Source organism: Anneissia japonica, unplaced genomic scaffold (assembly GCF_011630105.1).
Source record: "Anneissia japonica isolate Jap-2015-1 unplaced genomic scaffold, ASM1163010v1 scaffold277_len1293397_cov203, whole genome shotgun sequence".
NCBI lineage: Eukaryota > Metazoa > Echinodermata > Crinoidea > Comatulida > Comatulidae > Anneissia > Anneissia japonica.
The window spans coordinates 98812-124883 of NW_022719460.1; the positions used below are offsets into that span (position 1 = coordinate 98812).

Here is a 26072-nt window from a genome sequence, read left to right on the forward strand (position 1 = left end):
TAGGAAGTATTTTATATGAAACTATATTGCTTATTGAATAAAACGTTATTTGTTTCAAGAAAGCTAAGTTGGGACTTATCTTCTACATATTCTAAAATTCTTGAAATACAAGAAAGAATTGGTATTGGGTTTTTTTTATTTTATGTACATTGCTATATACTTCCATGCCAATTGGAATAATATCATAAATGATAGAACAATTGATAATTGAGGAATTTAGCAAAACGTTTTACAACATTTATTCATTCTGTCATATCCTGGACTAAATGGCATAAGACATCATTGGTTTAGTGAAACTTGGAATAAGTTCCAAATAGTTACAGTTTTTAAAACTTGTTATATTTTTTGGTGAGGTTTTACCACTATTTATTCAATTAGAAGTTTAAAACTTTATTTTAGTTTATGTTAAGAAGTATTTAAATCATTTGTTTCTAGAAGGGTTTTGAAAGACTAGATAGAATGTGTTCAGGAAGGCCATTGTATAACTCATCCTCGCATTCAAAATTTAGCTGCAAGGATGATCTATGGATTTTGTGTAGAATAGGTACGTGCAGGTTGAAATGAGATGCGATATTGTTGTATGATAGAGGAGTATTTTTTTTTATTTTTTTTTATTTTATTTTATTCTGGTATATGGTAAAATACAAAAAGCTGAACCAGTCTGAAATTATTGTAGTACAAAAATTCAAGATTACAAACAACAAAAAATTTAAATACATTCAAAAACACCAAATTACAAACATCATCATCATTAATAAATATTCAAAATAGTAAAAATACAATTCATTAACCTATAAATTAATTAGACTATTAGTTCAATATCATTTTTCATTATTGCAATTATTATTAAAATATATATTACCACTATTAATTTATTAACTATAAACTTATTATTTTATTGAGTTTTTATCTTCATTACTTTTACAATATCTTTTAAATGATTTACCCATATATTTATCATTAAAATGTTGTTGCATTGCAATTATATACTGTATAATAATAATAATAATAATAATAATAATAATAATAATAATAATAATAGTAAAAAAAAACAACAAAAAAACAACAAAAAAACAACAAAAAAACAACAAAAAAACCTAGAACCTGCATCTGGTATGATTATTGTGCATTGATTAATTTGACAATTAACCGCAGACCGTTTATATCGTTTCGTCTTGCATTTAGGTACGACAAGAATTCCACCATTGGATCTTAAGGTTAATTTTCGCTCTGTGAACAGACTTTTATGTAAACAGCAGAATCTTGAAAGCTATTCATATTTGATGTTCAGCCAGTGTAAGTTGTGAAAGACTGGTGAAATGTTTCAATACGTACAGGAGATAAGTCATGTTACAATGCCAAAATGTGAGTTTTAGCATGGTTATAGAGTAGACTATTACAATAATTGAGTCTACTGGATTAATGTAGCTCAGCGATCATCCAGGAATCTACAGAGGCAACTAATTTTTCTAATGCAAAAGATCGCTGAAGAGCAGATTTCATTTTGCTTTTGTTAGAAGGTTGAATTTAAGGGTATTTCTATAGCAAAGGTAGGCAGACACCACCTACCCTCCCCTCCCCTGTGTATATGCATGACCTAATCATTTTAGCATCCATCATGGAGTAATTCCAACCCTCTTCAGGTTCAAAGTATTAGACTTATAGTCATGAATGATATTTTACTAAATGTGTACTAAAAGACAATATTGCAAGAAAGAGGAAAATTAATTTGGGAAGTGCTGGTCAAACAGATGTGTCTTTAGTCTGTACTTGAATATAGTAATATTTCCTGTAGACCTGATAAGTATGGGCAGAGAATTCCAGATTTTGGGAGCAGCAACAAGAAATGATCTATTTCTCCAGTTATTCTTAGTATTGTGTTAGTTTGCATTAATTAAACAATTAAGTATGCATTATTTTGCATATTGATGGATTTTTATTATGGCTGACAGTTTTTGTAGTTATATAACTGGTGAATAATTGAAGACCTTGATATGAAATAAAAAAAATAGTGTTGTTGATCAAGCCTCCAGAAATGTACCTCCGTGAATGTGCAATCAAATAAATTGAGGATGATAAGCTAGGAGATGGCCTTGTTCTATTTTTGTTTTTAGCAAAAATTTATTCATTCAAAAAACTAGACTCAAGAAACAAACCTTAAGTTAATTTAATAGAATTTAGAGATGACTCTAGCTCATATTGATCAGTCTGTATATAATAATAATAAATGCTGTATTTCAATACACCCAAGGGTGATTTTTATCAAGGCCATGTAAAGCCATATAAATAAAAGTACTATAATATAAAATATTTGTTATATCCAGATCACTGTTATGTTTCAAATTAAAAAAATGTTTTCATTTGAAACAATGAACTACATATCATTCTAAACAATGTTGTTGTCAAGCTAACCATTTTTCTTTCGATTTATTAATTATGTTTATGTAATTACTCTTCTTATACTCCTTGTAGGAGTAATACAGGTTCTTTAAAATAAACCTCTCACTTTTGTCAAACTACAGACCAGTCTCCGCTTTTGTTTTTACAGGTGGATGTAGTAAAAAAGAAGTCAAGCCATGGTATACCTCTATCTTTCACAGCTGCAATGATGATAACATCAGTTCTGTGGCTTCTGTACGGCTATGCAATTAATGACATGTACATATTGGTAAGAATTTCATGTACTGTACTCAGCATCAATATATCTTAGGGCCTGTTTCTATTGGAAAGAAAAAATTGATTAAAAATCGCTTTTTCAAAAAATTACATTTTTTCCTGCAGTAGGAACGGGACCAGTTCGAAGAAAGCGATTAAAAAAAATTGATTAAAACACGCAATGGATAGCGTGTTTGAATGGCAAATAACCGATTTTGGCTGTGCATTTTTTAGCAGCAACACAAAAAGCGATTATCAGGTGAAATGTGACCTCCAGGTTGAACCACGATCATATCACATGCAAACTTTCAAAATTGATAGTCCTCTTGTTCATGTCAGATGCCTACAAGCTAAAATGTTAGCAAACATATGGAGCAATGAAATTACTCGTTTTGTTATTATTTTGTGAGGGATATATTGGGCCAGGCATCTCCGCTCTTCTTCTGGGCCTACAGTTTTCCTCTTTCGTTCTCTCATTTGTTGTGCCGATGAGCACAGCTGAAAGCATTCGCCTTTTCGCCACACACCATGTCCTCCTCCTCATCATATCATGACCGAAATTCATGTGAAAAAAGACAATATACTTGAAGCATATTGTTTTTTGGTGAAAGAAAGAAACTATACAGCTTGGAAAACTTGTTGTATAAACAAAATGGTGAAATTTCCGCCATGAAGACCGATTTTCTAAAATGCAAAAACGCGGCCAGACTGTCTATTACTCATTACAAGAGCGGTTAAAAAAATTGATTATTTTGTGTTTATCAGTAGAAACACGCCCTTAGCATATACTACTGTAAATTAATGGCAGTTTTGGTAGGTAAGTCTGGTACTTACCTGAAAAGGTATCCCATATTCCAATTATCTCAACCAAATCAAATTGGACACAGATCTACTGTGGACACCTACAGGTTTGTGGTTCCACAGACCTAACAGGAACAGTTCATTCTCTCTATTTTTTTACCTCAATATTGGAATGAGTAGTTTGTTAATTTATGTAAATCATATTCATTAAAACATGTTGAAAGCAAAGCTTCTAAAAAACTATATTTCATGAGTGTCCAAATCTGAACCAAGCATCTTCTTTTCAGTTTTCCCAGTAAAATTCAACAGCACAGAGGTGATTCTTTAATAGAACTTACAATAATCAATGTATACTGTAGTTTTTGCATCTCATACCAATGTAACACATTTTATGATATATTTCTACCATTATATGTTAGTTTCATCACAATAAGGAAGGAACCTTTTTACGAATATAATGATCTCCGGAAATGGATTACAAGTTCTATGTTTACAAAGACAAATATTATAATAATGTCTATGTTATAGTTTGTGTGCTACCTTTAAAGATCTAGAGCTACCACAAAGAGTCACTCATTATTTCTCATTAGTGTTTTACCTTCTTCAGGACAGCACCTCTGAGTATGGCATGCACTGAGTGCAACAAAATTATTTATTTCATAGTACTTTACTGAATAATATAAATTCACCTAGCCAACCTTGGAGTGGAAAAGTGTTTTGTTATTCTGGCTTTTCAATTGCATGTAGCACTTTTTCACAGTGCATAGAAACCTTAGTTTCTGAAGTAAACAAATATTCACCATTTAAACTATTACATAGACACCTGAGGTGACGTATGATAAATATCCTCCTTTGTGTCTCTATATTTTTCTCAGGGGCTCACTTATGTTCTCCCACGCTGTTTTTTTTTCAGACTGTTCCCCCATTTTCTTGATACAAATATATATCAATCAAGGTTGACATTGTTCAAGATTCAAAATTTGTGGAACTTCACTTGCTGCTGTATACAAAATGTATTACATTACCAAAATTAAAATCAGGAAAACTAAATTATAATTATTAAAACCGATAGTAAATCTCATGATTTTGTTATTATTTGTTTAAATAGTAACTTGTCCAAATTAGTTTATTTGGAATTAGTCCAAATTGCATCTGACTGTTTAGTATTTTATTGATTTAGATAGACATATCAATTTTTTTGTGAAAAAGCCAGCAAGTAGGAGACCAGTCTAATTTTGTGTTAGGATCACTTTAGTAAACATGTAATACAAGATTATGTTTTAGAGCTTCTTATAGACACTCAGAAAATAAATTGAGTATTCTAGTTGTTTTTGTTCTGTAATATTCAAATTTACTAATCCTATCCATGATTCCAATTTAATCCTAATAACATCATCAATGACCATAAATCTTGGGTGACAGTATGCTCGGACCCAAGAGTATATTAAATCCCCTTATTGATGAGCGATATCTGTTAAACGACATTTTCTAATGGCACATGTAGACTGTGTTCCAACTGAAGCCTACAATATTATGCTAAATTTTGTTTTTTGTAATTATACTCTCTTTGGTATCAATTGCTTAATTTTTGCTTTTTAGTCTCATTTGAATAGAGTGAAAAAAAATATTTGGTTTGTAAACTAACAAACACAAAATAAATGTTTACAATATCATTGGCATCATCTTTATCCTGTTTGGCCCATGATGCCATGATGTTTGAGTTTTTTTGAATATTATTATTCAATCTTTTACAGTGTCATATCACTCATATGTTTGTTACTCATAGTTTGTTACTCACATAGTTTAACCATCTCGCGGAGTTTTTTTAGTGTTGTATTTGTACCACTTTTTTATCTTCTTGCCATCAGTATAACGTATTAATTTTCTTCTGTCACATCACATTCCCACGTATCATTTCAGTCTGCTCTCTTGTATCTTTGTCCTAATTTGTCTGACCTTTATCTTCTGCAATATATCTTCAATACTCATCCTTTCTCTTAATATAACTCCTTTGATCGCTGTCAGCCGTTTCATCTCAACAATCTCCAGCCTCTTCACCTGCAGTTCTTTGTCGGTTGTCTCTGCCCCATACAGTGGCATATCTAGGAGGTTTGACATGGGAGGTTTGGAATTTTACCTACATATTAACCTTGCTATATATGTTAATAGTCATTTTCAATGTATTTTATATAGTGAAATATAATTTGTGAATTTAATTTGAGGTTGTTTTCTTAACGTGAGATGGACAGATATCAACAGATTGCTAACTGTGTTACCAACTATTGATAATGTAACCACCAATACTTTACTTCATCTTCAATCAATCTAGCTGTTCATACTAGACAGTGAGCGCTTTCTACTAATCTGCATCAGTACTCAATCCAGGGCCATTTCTGCATATACAGTATAAGCTTTTGCCTTCATTTTATTGCAAATTATTGTAAACCAACAAATGAATATATTAGCGGATGCTGACCCCTGATAAAGACCTACTTTTATCTGAAATTTTTCTGTATTTTGAATCACGTCCATATGTTTAGGGTGCATATGCGTATCACTTCTTCCAATATAAAATTGAGTCGCACTAGTAGATTTTCAAGCTGTTGACCTTGTTGTACACCTTTTCTTCACAAAACCCCAAAAATTGGTTTGGTTGGATTCCAAAATTGTTAATAAAGTAACATTTATTCATTTCTCATAATCATATCAAATATATAAAATTTGTTTAAATTATAGTTGCCATTATTTGACCCTGATAATCAGGGAAATTTGTTAAGGTTTGCTTATTCTGAACCTCTAGCATTTTTTTTTTTTCTTTTTTTTTTTTTCAACCAGCATATTCTTTGCATGGTCCCTTAAATTTGTGTATTTCCTTCACACCCAACAGCAAGTACACTCGCCACTTACAGGATGGACGATGCTTTATAAACCAAGTCTCTTTATGATATGAGGCTTAGGGAGTGGAGTGGTTTTTGGTAATGAGAAGAAATCCTGCTGTGACAAGAATTGATCCCAGGACCCTGGAATTAGAAGTCAAGCACCTTAACTACTAAGCTAATCAATTCCAGTCCAGGATTTCTGAAAACCAGAAAAAATTAATTGAAAGTTTAATTTATTTAACATTTTTGAAATTGAACAAGTCAATGATTGGTTGAAATAATTTTAAAGGATTTTCAGATATTTCAATGAACAATCTTTAATTTCCCTGTTACAACAAAATTTTACATTCGGTATGCTTCCATTTACATCAATAAACTTCAACAAATTTGTCGTCTGCTGCCTATACCAGCATTCAACTTAGCTCAGTCGGCTAATCTGGTGGTAGTCACTGTGTATGCGCTGAACCGTGGAGACCTCTATGTCCCGGTTCAATTCCCATCGCTGCCTCTCCTTGTGTTTCAGCTGGAGGGCTGAAATACAAGTTAAAATAGCGCACCGTCTTTCGGATGAGACGTTTAACCCGTTGGTCCCATGTGCATTTATGGCCCATGTGCATGTTAAAGAACGCAGTACACTCTTCGGAAAAGAGTAGTGGATTGTCTCCCGGTGTACTGCCCAATCATCACCAGAAGGACCCCACTGGAAATAAGTCTTCTTCTAGACTTTCGTGGGCTATCCTTGGTGTTTACACCGAATAAATCCAATCCAATCCAATCCAATCCAAATCTTACAAAATACCAGGTGCCAATAAAATTGTTGCATCGCAAGCCTTCACATATTGCAAACATGTACAGTATAATAAAGTTGTCTAACTTAAGCATAGATGCCATTCCTGTAATTAATAAGCGTGGGTTTCTCTTTCTACAGATGAGAAAATTAGCTTTATATTTCTCTCATCAGTTTTATTTACAAAACGATGCCTGATTGATAGCGTATAGACCAATTAAATCCTCTTTAGCGCAGCCTGACCAGCCTCGCTAAAAAAATTATAGCCATCCAACTGATTAAATCACGTTATAAATTCAATTTGAAATTTCTTTTCTCTGGGTGCAGTTTACGATATAAACGTAAATGTAAACATAAACCATTCGGAGATTTAGCACTGATTTCTGAGACGCCCTAGAAAGCAATGGTTGATAAATTGAATGAAAATTTATTTTGCATTTTGCCATATACATTTTTATAATCTATGTGCTTTTTCCCACTTTCACTGTTTGAGCTTAATATTCAGAGTTTCTCACCCCATTAGAAGTAGGACCCTTAACATATTTCATGGGTTATCTTATTTATTATCTTATCTTTAATAATGTAAAAATTGTACACGAATAGGTCCACATTTGGTAAAACTGTAAATTAAAATAATTACAAAAAAAATACAAGAAAATGAAAGAAATGAAAAATAAGGTAATGAAACATTATTAAAATACAATGCACAAATGAATGTGGCTACTTCTTATAATACACTTCTTATAACATACCCCAAAGATTTTTTTTTCTATTAAAATAAGCATTACTAAAAAAAGTGTATAGTTGTATGATGGAGCTGAATAATGCAGATTTTGTTTTTCCTTGCGAGTAAATTTCTACTCTAAATACCAATCAATCAATCAAGCAACAAACAAGGATTTGTAAAAACGCCAGAATCCATGTCAGAATGCATGGCACTATGAGGATGCGTCATGTGCTATGATATATGTCCACTTCCTGGAGCTAGACTTGTCTGTCCTAGCTAGATGTGTAGGCATTTGTTTGTATTTTATGGTCTTTAGATATAAGCCCATCTCAAATTTTTGTGTGTGGAATGGGAATGCCGGAAGGGGGTGCTTATACCTGATGCACTCTGATACAGTAGGCCTATGTTTCAAAGAAGTTCAGTTCATAAAATAATGTCTTTTTATGAATGTTAATTGTTTTTTGTTCTTTTCCCTTGGGTTCTAAGATACCTTGCACGGCACAAACTGTGTTGTCACCCATAAAGACTGAAATGCTTGGCGGGACACATTTTTACAGATGATGACAGATCATTTTTAATGAAAGTCTACAGTCCTGCCGCCAACAATCGGTAAAACGGCATCAAGTCACCAAGCACTCGATTGATTGATTGAATTTATTCATAATCAGAGTCACTGACAAGATAAAAATTGCACAAAAACATGACGTTAATTACAAGAAAAGGTCCAAAAAAGTAAAAATTATTTCCATTGGGGTCCTCTCAAACACAAAAATATAATATTCAACTTACCAGATTAACAAATCTTGAAGCCCATAATAAATAATATTTGTATATTAAGTTATTTGTAGCTGAAAAATGTGGTACTCATTTTCCAGTATCAAAAGCTGTTGGTTTGATTCGTAGTAATTCCAGATTTTTATTTCCATAAATAAAAATATACAGAATTATTTCTACCTATGAAAACCAGCCAAATTAAGGGTCTGTACATAGAATTATTTGAAGGAAATTTTATGGATATCTTTTAAATGGTAAGAAAAATATATGCTTGTAATTTTCAATTAAAACTAATGAAACTAAACTAATTAAATAAACTTATATATAATTTTTTCAGTAAGCCAATTTCTTTATCCAATTAGGCCTATTTCAAATAAATTTCACAATGCATTCCTATGCCAAGCAGTATATTCAACTGAAAAACAAATACATAATCATTAAAACTAAATTCCCTGTTGAAAAATAAATCTTATTAATGCAGATGCACTTCAGCATTTTGATAAATGTAAGATGAATTGTGAAGATGTTGAACTGGAAAGCATGTATCCTTTACATCCATTTAGCAGTCCATTGTGATTAACTAAGAGGTGGTTGCCATTGCAGCCAAATTATCATTTTTATTTGTTTTTTATTGAAGTCTTCACCAAGCCTAGCAAAGTGTTTGTTATTGCAGACACATCTAGTGAATTACGATTTCTATTTTTAGCGTGGCTCCCTTTTGTTATATAAAATATACGCAAATGTCCTTGCCAATTATGATGAATTGTTTTGTTTATAAATTAAAATCATTAATTTTGTATTTAATATCTCTGTTTGAATTTTTGTGAATGTGAGGCATTACTGATAGAGGATGAAGAAAGAGAAAAATGTAAGATTGGGGTAAGTGGAATGGAATAGGAGGAAAGAGATATGGTGAGGAGAGGAGAAGGAAGTGCGGGAGAAAGACGAAAAGAAATTGATAGCAGACTACTGTTACTTTAGGTTCATTCAATGTTCTTTCTCATTTCTTTTACATGTTTATTGATGAAGCATGTTTCATCAGTCTGTATATTTGATACAGTAGCTCTTTTGGAAATGATGTTTCCTTTTTTTTTTCTTTTTTTTTTTGACAGGTAAGTACTTTAATTGAAAAACTTATAAAATACAAATGTAGAATACCCATTTTGGAGGATTAACTTCATTGACTTTTGAATTAAGTAATTGTGTACGTGATGGATCAGGATGTTACACAAAAGCATGTGGTTTAGCACTGCAGAATAAAGCTTTGGGCAATTCACAGAATCGTGTGTTTCGTTTCTATCATTTATACTCGCATTGCATTTGTCCGTCGGGTAAAACACTTTACGTGTCTACCACTCCTGTCTTCAAGCAGAGAATCAAGGAATTGTTGATCTCTCATTAACCCTATCCTCCCTACAGTTTGTTTTAATTCTTGGGATATTTTATTTCTTTCTTCAATTACACTCTGTCAGCACATACAAGCTTATTAATGTGCGTTGTATGTACATGGCTAACTAATTTATCTCCTCTAAGGGATGGGTACTACTACTTTGTAGTATGTACTGCTTTATGACTATAGATTACTTGTAAGAATGTACCAGAAGATATAACAATAAGAAGTCCATAAATGTATGTATACAAAGATCGGTGTGAAAAAAAATGTGCTTTATATATCTATTAAGAAAACTTTAAATACTGAACACTTACGATTTTGCATTTTATAATAGATTTAGTTCAAGCTTTTCCATTTTAAAATAAAGCTATTATTATTCAGTCCAGTACATTCAATAAATGACTACCGATATACAGTAATATCATACTTAAATCCCCTTACCTTGAAGTTTGTCAGTAATCCATTAAATTTACAGCACTGTCAAAATTGAAAGCAAATTACAGGCTGTATTTGGGATACTGGCGAATTTACGCTAAGCTATTTTACATTTGCTTCAGAATCAAATGTGTATAATTCTGTCACAATCTAATGAAATAGAGGAAACAGAATAGGAGATTGGTGATTGATTGATTAATTGATTGAATATATTTGCCCAGTTCAGTTTTTTTATGTATTATTTATTATTCTTGATACTTAATTAAATTAAAACGAAACATAGAATAAAATGGCCTTGTCAACTTTTGGAGTGACATTCATACTATTTGTTCACAAACTCAGTACACATCCTAATGGTTTAAATTTTTTATATTATATAATAAACTTGTATATTTTTATAGATACAATTTTATAAACCATGTTACCAGTAGACATAAAAACATGTTTAAATCCATCCATCCTTTATTTTTCTCATGTTGTTATTTTTTGTATTATTTGACTTTGACAAGAATTAACATTAAATCCTGCAGAAATCCAAACAATTTTGAAAACAATGCTTGCATATGTGGTGGCACACACAGGGATTCGAGAGGGGAGAAAGTTCTCCCAGTAGAGTAAGGATGGGCTCTTAGGTTCTGTTTCTACTGACGAAATACAAAAGTACGTTATTCAGTGAAACCGGTTTTCATAATTGTTTACAAACAAAGACCACATTGCAGTTTAATTTTAACACGAACAGAAACCGGTTTCTCCTGAGGAGGTCGTTGTGCAATGACGTCATTTTTACCCACAGCGAGTTCGTTAGGCGGAAGTGCGATGAAGCGTGGAAATTTCCAGGTCAACAGAAATTCATTCGGTCAAATTAACTTGAGTAGCTAGTTGCGCGAATATTCGAAATGGTACCCTCGATGCGTTTATTTTTTTTACAATGGGCTTTGTTTAATCGGAGAAATATTAACAGTAGGAACGATAATACTCTGTAGGCCGCGCCATACAGTACTAGCCTACACGTCATTTTAAGCCTAGCTTTTCATTTTCTCCTTGTACTTACCAACATTGTTTTCATCAACGTTTGCTTGCCTGCCACCTTCCATAACATGTGGGGGATCGGATCGCATCTAATTCGTCGAAAAAGGGGCAGGTGATGCGGTCATTTCCCGACCGGTTAATATGGTCCTTCGTCTGCGTATACACGCGACGCAGTCTCTTCAGCTTGCTGGTGGCCTGTGCAGCGGTGATCTGCACCCCAAATTGCTTATTTACTTCGGCAACTATTTTTTTATACACCAGATTATCTTTGCGGCTGCCGGCTAGCCTCCCCCTCATCTTTTGCTCCCCCTCATCTTTTCCTCCCCCACAGATTAATCACTATAGTCTTGTGATGGCGTCGGTCCAAATTACGCCCGACATTATTGGTACGTTTGCTAAATCAAAAAATTAAAATACACACTTCGCGCCAAGATGAGAGTTGTTTATTTTCCGAGTACCATTTGACAGCTTGCTAGGTCAGGTCAACTTGTGGTCAAACTGAGACCGTTATTGCGTTGCAGCTAAAAATTGCTCGGTGAATACGGGTTTGAGTACGGTATTTGGCGATCGAGACCAAATTCAATTGGGGTTTTCAAAAACGGTATTTGAATTCGGGTTTTTTTTTTATGGGACCCATTTCCACTGACAAGAAAATACGGATCTTTGAGAATACTGGTCTTGAAACCAGAATTCTATTCTCAGCAGAAACAGGCCCATAGAGTTGTCTTACCCCCATCATGTCATCAGACCTCGGACTAAAAATGTTTGTTGATCCAAAGTTATTGAGATTGCAGTCTATATTGTATTATAAAAGCACATGTTTAGACCATACTAAATCATAGATCCTTTGACTCTATCAGGGATTTTATTCCAGGATTCTGACTGGAGCTCCAGGTGACTACTTTAGGTCATTCCCTTGTTGAACTGCCACTGTTGGCAGATTTCATGAGCTCATATTGTTTGGCGGTCATCTTTTCATCATCATTTCAGCCCCTGTCTTTGTGAAATGAATTGAACATAAAGCACCAAAGCATCTGTTTGCTACAGTAGACAACACCCTTATGGATTATTTTACTTTTAACTTTAACCTTACAATATACAATGAGTTTGTTTTTAAAAGATTTCAGCCTTGCCGTGGCTGACTATTTTAAGTTCTATATTCATCAAGCACCCTCGGGTTTTTTGTGTAGAAAAATCAGTTGTACGACATAACAAAAAATATACAAAAGCATACTTTTGGCAATAAATTAATATAGTTAATAATAATTTATTCACTTATATTGCTCAAATACTATAAAAATATGTTCAAATGATGCATTACAGAATTATATAGTCAATTAAAATAGATTAAAATTGACAATTCAATATTAGAGTAAAACCATTAAAATTCCATAAAAATATGATCAAAAGACATATACAATATTAAAAAGTCAATTAAAATGGATAAAAATTTACAATTCAGTATATTAATGTATGGTAACATATCAACCTCTTCAATAATTTTGTTTTATGTTGTATTTCTTTGGAACATATGCTCAGCATATGTGGCAAAGACAAGCCAAACCAGTCACTCGTCGCAAATCGTGTATCAGAGAAAATGACCAAAACATGCTAGAATGTCAAATTTTTAAAAATCTATTTTATTGCACTAAACTAATCTTTACATATCTATACATCATTCTATGCTGTTATTTTCCCCATTTTCAATGTTAAAACAACACCTTTTAAGGATTTGATGATAGTTTCTGCATGAGAAATGCCTGAAATCATAAACTTTGAAGGCTGATTTCTCATATACTGTTCTTTAAACAGCTGTATGTTTAAACGCTTGTAACTTCATTAGGAAATGGCCGATTTGAATGATTTTTTTACCATTTTATAGCTATTATTTTACTCTCTAACACTGTGTTATTAACTAAAAATCGATTTTTGCGACAAGTGACTGGTTTGGCTTGTCTTTGCCACATATAATTATGTCAACTCTTATAATATACATATTTTTGTTTATACTCGCTTATTAACATTCCTAGAATTGAAATAAATCTTTTAAATCTGAAGAATGTTTCTTTCAAGGTCAACATTAAGAACCAAGAAGTGTTTTTTTTTTCCTAAATCACATATAGAGTAATCTATCAAAGCTTAAATAAAAAATTCAAATAATTTACATTTGTAAATTTAGAATTTCAGTTTATTAATATGTAGAAAAGGCCATTTTAAGGTTAAGATTTATTTTGCAATTTTTATTTAAAGAGCAAGGTTTCCACTTAGACAAGTCAAACACGCTAATGAATAAATCTCTCCTTTATAAATAAATCTCTCCTTTTTTTTTTGGTAATGCTTTCTAAAGAAAGTTACAAGGTAGTATATGTATAAATTAACAACAATGCAAATGTACAAAAACAAGACTGTCATCATTTATCTAATGATGGACTAATGATGGTGTTGTGGAGCCAAGTTTTGGAACTGCCTTCTTCTATCAATCAAATGAATTTATATCAATCTATTTCAGACTTCTCAAAATCATTCTCCTTAAGCTGGGCACTCAGGGGGGGCAAACGACCCCCCCGTCGGGGACCTCTGGACCCCCAGCTTGGACCTCCCTGTCGGGGAATTTCCGGAAAGGTCGACCGCCGAATGTACAATTTAGGTATGCCTGACTAAGCTGTCCAATTTTAGGGATTAAAAACTGTTTACAGCAAGCAATGCTACTGTATGTGTGAGGTGTTGTATCCTATCGCGATCGTTTGGGTAGCACCAGATCTTTCCCGACATAGGGCTGGTACCTCCGACAGATGATTAGTAAACCCGACAGGGCATCTTACCTTGCATGGTTTTCTATCAAATACTGTAATCAATACAACTATGGTGGGGGGTGGTTGCTAGGCTTCCCCGACCCGGGGGACCCTTGTCGGGGAGTTTGGACAACCTTGTCGGAAAGCTGCACCCCTCGACTGGAATTTCTGGCACCGCCCCTGCACTCACTGCGTCCAACATCGTACAACGGTTGTATGACAATCAAACGACCGTCAGCTGATGAATCAAACTCCACTCCCTATGTCATTTTTTTTTTCATTTGTGATGAGGACCTCTGAAAAGTAGCTCTGCTGATCTTGAAATATAAATAGAAAAGATTCTCAGGTAGAGAAATGGGGTTATCCCTGATATATCTATTACTGCCAATAAAATGTAGTTCTGTTCGAGCCCTAGAGCCACGTATGAACTGCACTGGTAATTAACCATTTGTCAAAGGTGGTTTCCTTTGCTTGACTTCATTTGCAGCAATTATTATTCTTATATTTTTTCATATCCTAAAAACTGTGTATATTAACATGTTGGCTGCCATGCAAAAATTGTATGATAATGAGAAGCAAATACAAGTTATCATGTTGGACATTTTTTTGCAAATTTTATGAAAAGATACTTTAGTCACTGTCAGTCAAACACTTGTTAGACTCATGGGAACACCAGCCTATATTACGTTGAATGTGACTGATGCAGAGATACTTAGATTTTATATAGCACTTTTATACTGAAACAGTCTCAAAGAGCTGTGCTACCCGGTAATACGAGTACCAACTACTCTCGTCTGTGTACAGGAACTGAATGGACCGGAACACTGAGGTAACCGCTGCTCTTCTTGAAAGATGTGCCCGGTTCTTTGAAGTTTACATGAACCAAGTTATGTACACTCGGCCAGGGGCGGATCCAGTAGGGGCGCGGGGAAGCACTTGCCCCCCGTTTTGCCACTAAATTTTAAAATTTCAAGGCATATATTGAAATTAGCCCTCACTTATCTATTTTGAATATGTTGTTGGCCCTTTTTACCAAGTAGTAGTTCCAACTCTCTTTCCATACATTTCACATACAAGTCCTTGGCACATGTACTTTATTCCCAGATTCTCTCTCCATAGAAGAGTATTACTGTATTAGAATTTGGTACGATAATTTATATCTCCATTGTACAGTAGGATCCAGTACCAAATTCAGCTTCATAAAATGTTGCTTCCAGGGAGCTGCATGTGCTGCATAAGTGTTTGAGTATATAACAGGGGGTAATATTGTAAAGTGCATAGAGGAGTTCATTGCAATATACACTATAAAAATGGCACGTTTAAAAGTACAATTGACTATAAGTATAAGTATACTCTTAGAGGCTTAAGCAGTGTCGCATGTCAGCACAGGTATACAAGTAAATTTACAATCAGCAAGTTAATAATCAAAGCTTGAGGTAAAAGTGAAATACTATTAAATTCATTCCACTAATCTCAAAATTACACTCATCACATCAATTACATCAAATGCCCCATCCCCCCCAATTAAAATTAGAAGGATATTCTGTTTTACTGTACATAGTTTGCCAAAAATGTGAATATTTTCATTTTAAAATTCTATTGAATTAAAAACAAAAAACTCAATATTAAGGTGGGAGACCCCAAGGGAGAACAAAACAATTCCCCACATTGATTGGGTATCCAGAAGAAAGGAAAGTTTTCTATCTATCTATCTATCTTATCTATCTATCTATAACCTTTCAGCCATGAATTGAATCATTTATAATCACAGATATATGAGGCATTTTCATGAAAGGCTTGTAAACCCGCCTGATATACGGGTCAACTTAGAATCAACTGTGTATAATAACCAGACGTTTAGTTTCTTTTGATACTACTTGCGCAAGGCAAAATGAATGTACAAATTACATTTCAAGTTTAAGCTCCATACAACCACAGGGGAGTTTTCAGAGAAAATCTACTTGTAAAACTTGACTTTTACTTGACAGTTATGAGGCAAAGATTGTAACATGTAGCGTATGTATCTTATGAATTGACAACAAACATTGGTAAATTGAGAGAAAATACTGTATTGTCAAAACTACTAAAGAATAAATAATCATCAAATATTCAATATATTTTGAGAACCTTTTATTTACAATTTTAATGTCTCTTTATTTTATATAATTCTTAATATGGCATGGATTAGCCTTTTCAATCCGAAGTATAGGTGTTCTGACAATAAAGTGCAGATATATTCATGCACTATATACGGTATATAAACATTTACTGTATTTCATGCAAATACTTGGTCCGTCTGGACCCTCTTCGGGCATAGTTCAATCGCCGTCTAACCAAATCAGTCCATAACTCCGTTTCTGCATAGCATGTTACATAATACTATATGAAGTAGTGGTTATTCATAAACATGGTATTAATAATTCATGACGTTATACCACTGCTCTTTACACTTATGACTATGATAGAATTCAATATAAATATATAGATTAACATCAACATATGGAGAATATAATGTATATTATTGTACTATAATATATTATATAATACATACATAGATTCTAGGCATCTGATTGGTTAAGGAGCAGGCAATAACTTCAACCATCACTCCTACGATGTAGGTTTGAATGATAGTTAATTTTTTCCTCGGGAAAAAGTACTATCAACTTAAGCTCTGTCGCAACGTGTAATCTCTAGGCCGCCACATATAACATTGCTGTGTAATTTATGACACGGACGGTAAAGGGGACGCGACATCTACAATGCTGAGAGAGATTGGCCTTTTGATCACCTAGCCCTAGGGAGTAAGCCTAGGCCTGGATGAATGGATTTATTCGGTATTAACACCAAGAATAATCTACGAAAGTTTAAAGAAGACTTATTCCCAGTGGGGTCCTTATGGTGTTGATTGGGCAGCACACCGGAAGATAATCCCCACTCTTTTCTGAATAGTGTACTGCGTACTTTAACGTGCACACTGGCCATAATGCACATGGGACCAACGGCTTAAACGTCTCATCCGAAAGATGGTGTGCTATCTAACTTGTATTTCAGCCCTCCAGCTGAAACACAAGAAGAGCATCAGTGGGAATTGACCGGGGACCTAGATATCTCCACAGTTAAGTGGGTACCAATGTCTTCATGGCTTTTATGATTTTAAAATGTTTAATTACATAACAATCAACTCTAGACACGGTGATCATCTTAAATTTGTACATCAATATGCTCGAACAAATTCTCAGAAATATTCTGTGTTTCATTTGTTTCCACGCGCTTGGGAGGAGCTACCTGTAGAAACTAGGGATTTATTGGTTTTGAATCTTAAAGCATTTTTAAACGATCTTAAATTATATTTTAAAAGTTTTACAATTTCTATATATATATTTATTGTTAGGCAAATTTTACAGATTTTAAGTATTATTTCAATTGTTCATTTTATTATTATTTCATGTGTAATCGGAATAGCGCTTTAGGAGAACCACATGATCGTGATTTGGTTCACTTTTAGGAATCCTGTCTCGGTCTGTTTCAGATTTTTTATGCTTTTATTTTGTAGTATTGTAACCGGTTGTTGTTTTTTATGTATTTTATTGAGACAAAATAAATTAAATGAAATGAAATGAAATACCACCAGTTTAGCTGACTGAGCTAAGCTGCTCTCTTGGTGTGTACTCTTTTCATTACTTTTATAGGTCTCATAGAATCTATGTATCAGGTATATTAAAAACAAATATTGGCTGCTCTAGATTCAAGGAACGGTGAAATTTATAGTCCCTCAGTGATGTGGAGACCGAAGCTTATCTTCCGGCGGCCCTCATGAAGATACAGTAGGCTATGGTCTCCACACCACCTCAGGGCAATAGACTACACCATTCCCCTCAAGAGCAGTCAATATTTTGTATACTATATTATTATTATTATGTATTTATTTGATTTACATTTAATAGAAGTAATTACAGTATAGGATTATATTTAGAAAGGTTTTTTAGCTTTAGGAGTCTCAGGTGAGTTGTTTTCAGCCGTGAGAAAATAGTTACTGCAACAGATTTTGCACCAAAAAACCTGGGATTTTAAGGCAAACATTGTAACGACCGAACTGTTCAATTCCACTTCACTTCACTTGTAACGTCTTTGACAAGCTTAGCCAGCTCTATCCTCCTGTCTATTTGCAAGCAGATTTAAGCTGGACTGACTTGTGACACCCAACTGTTAAGAAAGTGGGGGCATGAATGTGCAAGTGGAGCTAAGCTCTAACACCTTTGTTAATTACCTTCACCAAGGAGGTTATTTACTGCTGTCTCTCTGTTAGAAAGATTGCGCAAAAACTAATAAATGCATCACCATAAAATTTCAAAGAAAGACACATTTTAATTTTCAGAAGGAAAGGTCAAAGGATAAGTTCACGGTCACAGAAATTTGATTATTTTACTCTTGAGCATTAATGAATATAATGGAATCGAACCTCACATTCAGGCAGAACTCCAGAAAAAAATGTGTCTTAATACGACAGGGCGATTCCAGTATTTCATTGATCCTATACTGTAGTTTCTCCCTTATACACAGCCTGTGTATCGTTGGTGCTATATTCAGGCACTAGAGCAGTGAATTGATCGAGCGACTTCTCTAGTTTGATTTTGTCAGCTATCATAACATCATTAGAGGCTGCAACGTTGATCTTGTATGTATTATAAGATATTGTTTCTTGACAGCTACAGTATTGAATCTATTATTTAGTCTATATTGCAAGCCAAATCATGTTTCTTAAATCTTCCATGTATTATAAGATATTGTTACTTGAAAGCTACATTATTGAATTTATTACTCAGTCTATTGCAAGACAAATCATGTTTCTTAAATCCTTTTTGAGGTGTTACTTATTGGCAGGCATTATTGGTGCATCATCCTCATACAAATAGATATCAGAACAGTTTTATCTGTGCAGCTGTCTTTCGAGCACTAAATGTTAGTTAAAGACTTCCAACGAGTGATGGGACATGATAAAGTTTTTTTGGTTTTTTTTTAATGTTTACTGTGAAATTGTGTCTCAAAGCAAGACAATCTATATTTGTACTTTATTATATGCAAATGGCAATAAAGAAATGGAAATGGAAATGGATATTTATTTGGTGCATATTCTCTCAAGCAAAGCTTGGTGATGTCACATACCAAAATCAAATGGAAAATATTTTACTCTAAAGCAAATTTAGAAGACAAAATCCGCCCACTCTGTAATTACTACTCCCACTGCGATCCAGCAAACGAATTGCGCTTTCAAAATTACCAGACATCTTGATTCCTCAGAGACACCTTTTTCTCATACTGTCTGTGTTTTGGAATTCCTTTCTGTGTATATTTAAGCGAGTTATAAGCTTTAAGATTGAAAATTAGAATGCAGAATATTTTCCTTGTCAATATAAAAATGTTCTGTATATGAATCCTTAAATGCTAGTATAAATCTTGCAGTTAAATGTACTGTTTTGATATGTCTCATTTTCAGGTGGGTAACTAATTTATTCCTTTTAAATTTAGTCCTTAATAGCTTAGGACTTCTTTGTGATTGGTCAATATGTCCTTATAGTAAAAGGAACGCTATGGTGGTCATAGGAATGGTAGGGGTAAAGTACTGTAGTTAAGTGGGGACATTAGTATGGTCATAGCAGAATTTGTGGTAGAGGCTTTGAACTCGTCACTGAGGATGAGTTAGGTGATCCGCTTGTCAGGCAAAAGAAATCTTTCAGTGCTTAAAAGTGAAATATGGAAAAATACTGATACTATCTCACTTTTGAGATATCATGTGAACAAGAAACGGGGAGAGAGAGAGAGAGAGAGAAAAAAAAGATGATGATCCTGACAATAACCAATAATAATACAGGTAATGCTTTATTGGTAATCATTCTAATAGGTTATCGGAAATTCATGGTTGTCCCCCTGGGCAGTGCAGCGCCACCCAACTTAACTACAACATAACAGACACAAATGGATACAAACATTGTCCACTCAGGACTGCTCTGTCAATTCGATTTCAATATCTCTATTTGCTAAGAGTAGCAAAACAGTGTTAAACAAAGTGTATTATTTTTATGATATTCAGAGTATTATGTAATGTATCAACTTGAAATTTCTTTTCCCAGATGTTAAATTTAATCTCAAGTCCATTATCCTGTACTTTGGAAGTTCACTGTTGAATGAGAATGAAATTTAACTGCTACAATTTATTACTGCTATATCAATTGTAGTGCAATTACAATTTAACTGTAGTTGAGGCATTTTTTTCTTCAATATTCAAATCTAACACCATTCTTCACTTTCGAATTGATGTCCTGTTTCCTATGTAATTGATGCATATTCTATCGAAAGAAAAAACAATCTTTTTTTTGTACTGTATGTAGGACACAATTTATCGAGGCTGTATTCATTGTTAAATTTTGTGTAATCACAAACTTAAGTTAAAATGCTGAAATTTTTAATGGTTTACTCAAATCAAGCATTGTCCATTGCTTTTAAGTTGATTTCCAGTTGTATTCATACAATTTTAATAAGGAAAACAATTTGTGTATTTGACTGAGTATTTTACTGCTTTTTGAGGTAAAGTACACTTTTCAAAATATGCAATTATTATTAATGCATTTGAGAGGCTGTATTTCGTGGTTTCAATATTCAAATCTGCCATCATCATTGGCTATTGAGTTAATGTTCTGTTGCTTGAAATGTTCATATATTCATCGGGGAAAAAACAATAGTCTTTTATATAGGACGCAATATTGGCAGTGTGAAATCTATTTCAAATTTGAGGTAGATTCTGATGTAAATTGGTTGGTGAGCTGATGGATGCAAGTGCATGAAGATTTTATTCCTCTATGATCAACTGAATGTTTAAATATAACATAGGCTAAAGAAAAGACCATTCTACTTGAAGAGCTTTGTTTTATGGATGGACATTTCATTTAATTTCATTGCAAATACAAATAAACATGAAAACAGTGGGGAACGCCAGCGAGCCAGGACCATAAGCCTTTCAAAATATTAAATTGTTGGCGGTCCTTAAGTTTTCGCCTCCTAGACTCCCACCAAGTGCTTTTGGGCAGCCTGGCGACTCCCTTCCCATGAATGCACTACTGTAAATAATCGGAAATGTCAGGATCAGCAAACAGCGAAACTATCACTTCATTTTATTTATATTTCATGGTATGTAATATCTGTATTTTTCAAGTCATCTACTGTCAACTTTTTTACTCCATACACATCAAGGCTCAGGCATTCGGCATGAGACTCCCGCATTTGCACTCTGTCTCACGCTCTCACGCTTGAGGACCAAAATCTCACACATTTAATTTAATATTGCCTTTAATAAAAAAATATATATATATTTTGTATCTCTTCCTAAATATCCATATTACAGTGTTTAAAATAGGATGGTTTTGTTGTTACACATTCGCACACAATTAAATAGTGGCACACCACACCCTGTTTGGGGTGGTTGGCTTCTATTTTAAGTAACCTTCTCGATATAAATTTTTGATAAGGGTCGGTAAATATTCAAAAAACTCTTTTACTAGTTTTTCAATGAGATTAGACAAAACTAGCTGCATCAACACTGAATACAGTATGTTGTTCTTTTACAAAGCAGTGTCAGTGTTGTTGGATAAGATCAAACAAATTTTGACGGGAGATTTGAACAAAATCTCCCGTCTGCAAATTTGTATAACTTGGCAGTAACTCTAGAGGGGGCTGTATTCAGTTGTTCAACTCAACAGTGATTGTGCAAATGAGAAAAATATGCAGTAATAGCACTGTACCATGTACTGTAGCATTGAAAGGATAACTTGAAAACAAAATTATACAAGATAATACAAAATACATACAAGTGTATAGGTCATGACAATGCAAATAACCAGAAATAAACTATTTGAAATATAGCACCAGGTAATGTTATGCAATATAAACTTAATTAGCATGAACTAGTTACTGTAATTACCTTTTTTAAATGTTTGCGGGCGGCAGCTGTGTTTTAGTGTTGTTGAAACTTCTTGGAATAGTAATATTGTGCATTTTTTCAATCTTTTAACAGAAACTAGGCAACCATGGATTAGCATAGAAATTTTGTAGTAGGAAAATTGTTTGTTCAAGTATGTATGTAAAACAGAAATTACAAACAACATTTGTAAATGAAGATAGTATAAAAAGAATGTGGAAATCAATTAAATTACATAACCAAATATGGAAACAGGTGCGCGGAAATGTTAAATCTTCCATACATCAATCCTAAATTTAAATTCCCTGTCTCGGTATTTGCTTATTAATTTTCAGTCAGTGTTTCAATTCTAGATTAGACTGGGTCTTAATGTTAGTACAATAACCCTAATCTTCCTTTAAGATGTACATTATCTTTGCGAGACCAAGGAGACTTGTACTTAAATATCATGATACCAAATCGAGTCACCAAAAACGGGACATATTAACCTAATTCAGCAGATGAAGCACTAGGATCTGTTGTCTCTTGTTCTTGATCTTTCTTTGTATACGCATCAACTTAAAGTTTTACAAGATAGAATACATACAAATTTGAGTCATTTCTTTAATATGTTGAATTTTTCATCATCTTAATCCCTTGAAAGGTAACCTTAGCTATTATGGAGAAACATTGTTACTGCTCAGGCCCTATACTTGCCTTGCACAAATTGCTGGTAGGTCCTTTAAAAAAAGTGTTAACCAATTCTTCCCTCTCCCCCTGACCCACCACCTGTTAATTTTGTAGTAACTTGTGATACAGTACACAACATTCTATTGTCCTGAGGTACTCAACAATTTTTAGTATGTAACATATTTAATTTGAATAAAACTCCCTGGGGCATTTATTGTTGAGAAGGGTTTTTTTGGGGCGTTTATTCGAAGGAGGCTTTTTTTTTCTTTTTTTTTTTTGGTGTAACATTGATATGTACATATGCAAATAAATTCCCACTGTAAATTTTCAAACATAATTACCATAAAAAAGATAATAATAGGCCGAATAAATTTTTTTAAATGCGTTATTATGTGATCATAAAGACTTATTGATTTTAACCAGGTTACAAAAAAAAGTAATTTTACTAGAGTAGAATATTGATAGAATGTGTTGAGAATGATGTTCCTTCCATTAGTTTCGTTTAGTCACTTGGGAGAGGGTGGGGGGGGGGATTTATTCAAAATTGTGCTTTTGAGGGGGACGTATATTCAAGGGGGATTTTCGAAGGGGTGTGGAATTTTTTTGAATATGGTATATTTAAGAGCTTCAACCCATCCCCCATTTGACTCTGCATCTGGACCCCATTGGGACTCACCAGCTCCTAGCCCAGACTAATAGGCCTGAATACTTGCCCTCTAAAGTTCCCATTTATGCTCTTGTGGCCTCCTATAGTGCCATACTTATTCATCATTTTTTCAGGGAGTTGCAAAATGTGGACTAACACTGGCCTCTGTTACTTGATTTCTTATTCTGAAGCTCACTCATTCTTGTTTGAATTATGTCAAACCGGAAAATAAGATGTGGCTTATTATTAAAATACAATTTAAATGAATAGGAGTAAAATATGTTTTAAACATCCTTAAAAGGCCAAGGCTGTACAATCTAAATTAGGTTAAAAATTCTATGTTAAAATTCTAATTTTCTCTTCATATGTCAAGCAACGTTTGGCATTTGAAGTGAAATGTATATGTGAATGAACTTTAAAAATAGGTACAGTAGAGAGTGTTTTAATAATGAGTATCAGGGTAGGCCTACAGGATATAATTATGTAAACTCCTATTAAAACCTAATGCCTTTTTAAGTAATTGGGTATGATTTCCCTAGAGCTAATTTGAGCGCTATTTACATTAACATTTCATATTCATCTCACAAATTCAGCTTTTGTTCAAAAGTGTCTAAGCACAATGACAGACTTGTCATGTTTTTTATGAAATGTTACACAATCAAAATGTAAGTTACCAAAATATCAGTATAATGGCCTTCATTTGCACTCGCAGAAATCTCAAGGAACCTAAATTTGGAACACAGTGTCGACTGGAAATTAATAATTGATTCCATTTGTTAAGAAATTATGCTTTGTGCATATCTTAATTTAGAATGTATTAATTATTGACCTAATTGAAACCTTAATAGTTAATTTTTTCTGTTCTTACTTTACATAAACTGAAATAATTCTTGAAAATATGTATGTATTGTGCTGGGAAAAAATTACAAAATTCAATATTTGAAAATGAACACACTTTGTATATATTTAAATATTGAGTGAATTTTTATCACCTTCTTGCCAAATTTATTTAAAAATTTGTATGAGTGTTGTTATGACTCTCTTGAGAGGGATAAATTTGACACTTATGTGAAACTTGTTTAGTATGTTTTTAAAATACCAAGTTCAAGACCAAGCTTTTTAATGGAATTGAGCAAAAGATTGTGATGCAGTTTAATGGCATTAGACTTAACATGGGGCGGTCATGACTTCAAGTCACACACTAATCACTTGTACTCTGTGTCTTTCTCCACCCGATAGTATCTGTGAGTACCTGGTAGGTTTTAACTGCTTAGGTCCTAATGCTAGCTAGCCACAACATTATAAAATACTTTGTTTCACAAACCTACCACCCACAGATAATGATGATATAAAAAAAAAAACAGGTGTTGAATTTTTTTAAAAACAGGACAGGATGAAGGTTTACAGGCAAATTTTTCTTAGTTTTCACAATAATTTATTTGTAATCATACAATTTGAATTTTCTAGGGACAAAGTAACCAAAGGTCCTGATGGAAAAGTTAATTTGTTCTGGACTTTAGGCCTATTTATTTATTTGCCTAAGGCCTATGGTAAATTTCCGTAGTTATTTTAGTCCACTTCCGTATGTCCGTCCATAATCAGGCAATGTGTAGCAACTACAAAAGTTCCATAATACTTGACATAAAATTAAAGTGGAACCCTTATTATGGGGATACCTTCAGGACCCAAAAAAGTGTCCCCTTAAATGGGGTGTCCCCTGAATATAGGGTTGGCCGTACTGCTGTTAAAAGATATATTTTCCTTCATTTCGTTGCTGAAAAAGTGTCCCCTTCCTAAATAAGTGTGGGCCAAAGGAAGGGTTCTATGATAATTCAGGGAGTTGTTATTCATTATAACAACTCAATGAGTAATTTAATTTTACTTAGTTTACCCATTTCTATGGAAATTTTCGTGGGGAATAAATGTCTGTATTTTCACACCATCAGACACTATGACATAGGAAATCTTTATTTATTTCTCACAAATAATGAGAAGCATTAACCAATCCGTTAACACCAGAACATCGCATTCTTTATACCACACAATAGGCTCTCAAGGTAAAGCCTAAGGCTTTGAGTGTATTTTTAGTACCCTTCTCACCCAAATTATCAAGATGTTGGAAACATGAGTGTTGTTACGACTCTCATGGGGGTATATTTGTTAGCATTTTGTTTAGTGTGTATTTAAAATACTAATGTCAAATTTTATGATTAAAGAATTAAGTAGAAGGCTGTGGAACATTGTTTTGGCGACTTAATATGGGAAGCTGGGGGCAGATGTAGGATTTGGCAGTAGGAGGTGAGTGAGAGTCCACACTACCTCAGGCCCACCATGGTTTTTTTTTTTTTTTTTTTTATTGCTTTTAACATACATAAAACAACATAATATAATATAATATAATGCAATATTACAATACACAATCTCATCTTCTAAAAAATAAATCCAAAACCAATATAATATACTGTACTGTAATATAAAATGAAATTAAAATTAAGTAAAAATTTAACTAATATATA

At 33.4% G+C, this 26072-nt stretch overlaps 1 protein-coding gene across 3 annotated transcripts in view; it reads left to right on the forward strand.

Moving 5' to 3' along the window:
* Positions 1-26072, forward strand: part of LOC117110920 (sugar transporter SWEET1-like) — a 125044-nt gene that overhangs the window by 91903 nt on the left and 7069 nt on the right. For all 3 annotated transcript variants that reach the window (XM_033253764.1, XM_033253765.1, XM_033253766.1), the window contains exon 6: positions 2549-2668. In XM_033253764.1, coding sequence (XP_033109655.1) covers positions 2549-2668 — 120 coding nt within the window. The remainder of the gene's footprint in view (positions 1-2548; positions 2669-26072) is intronic.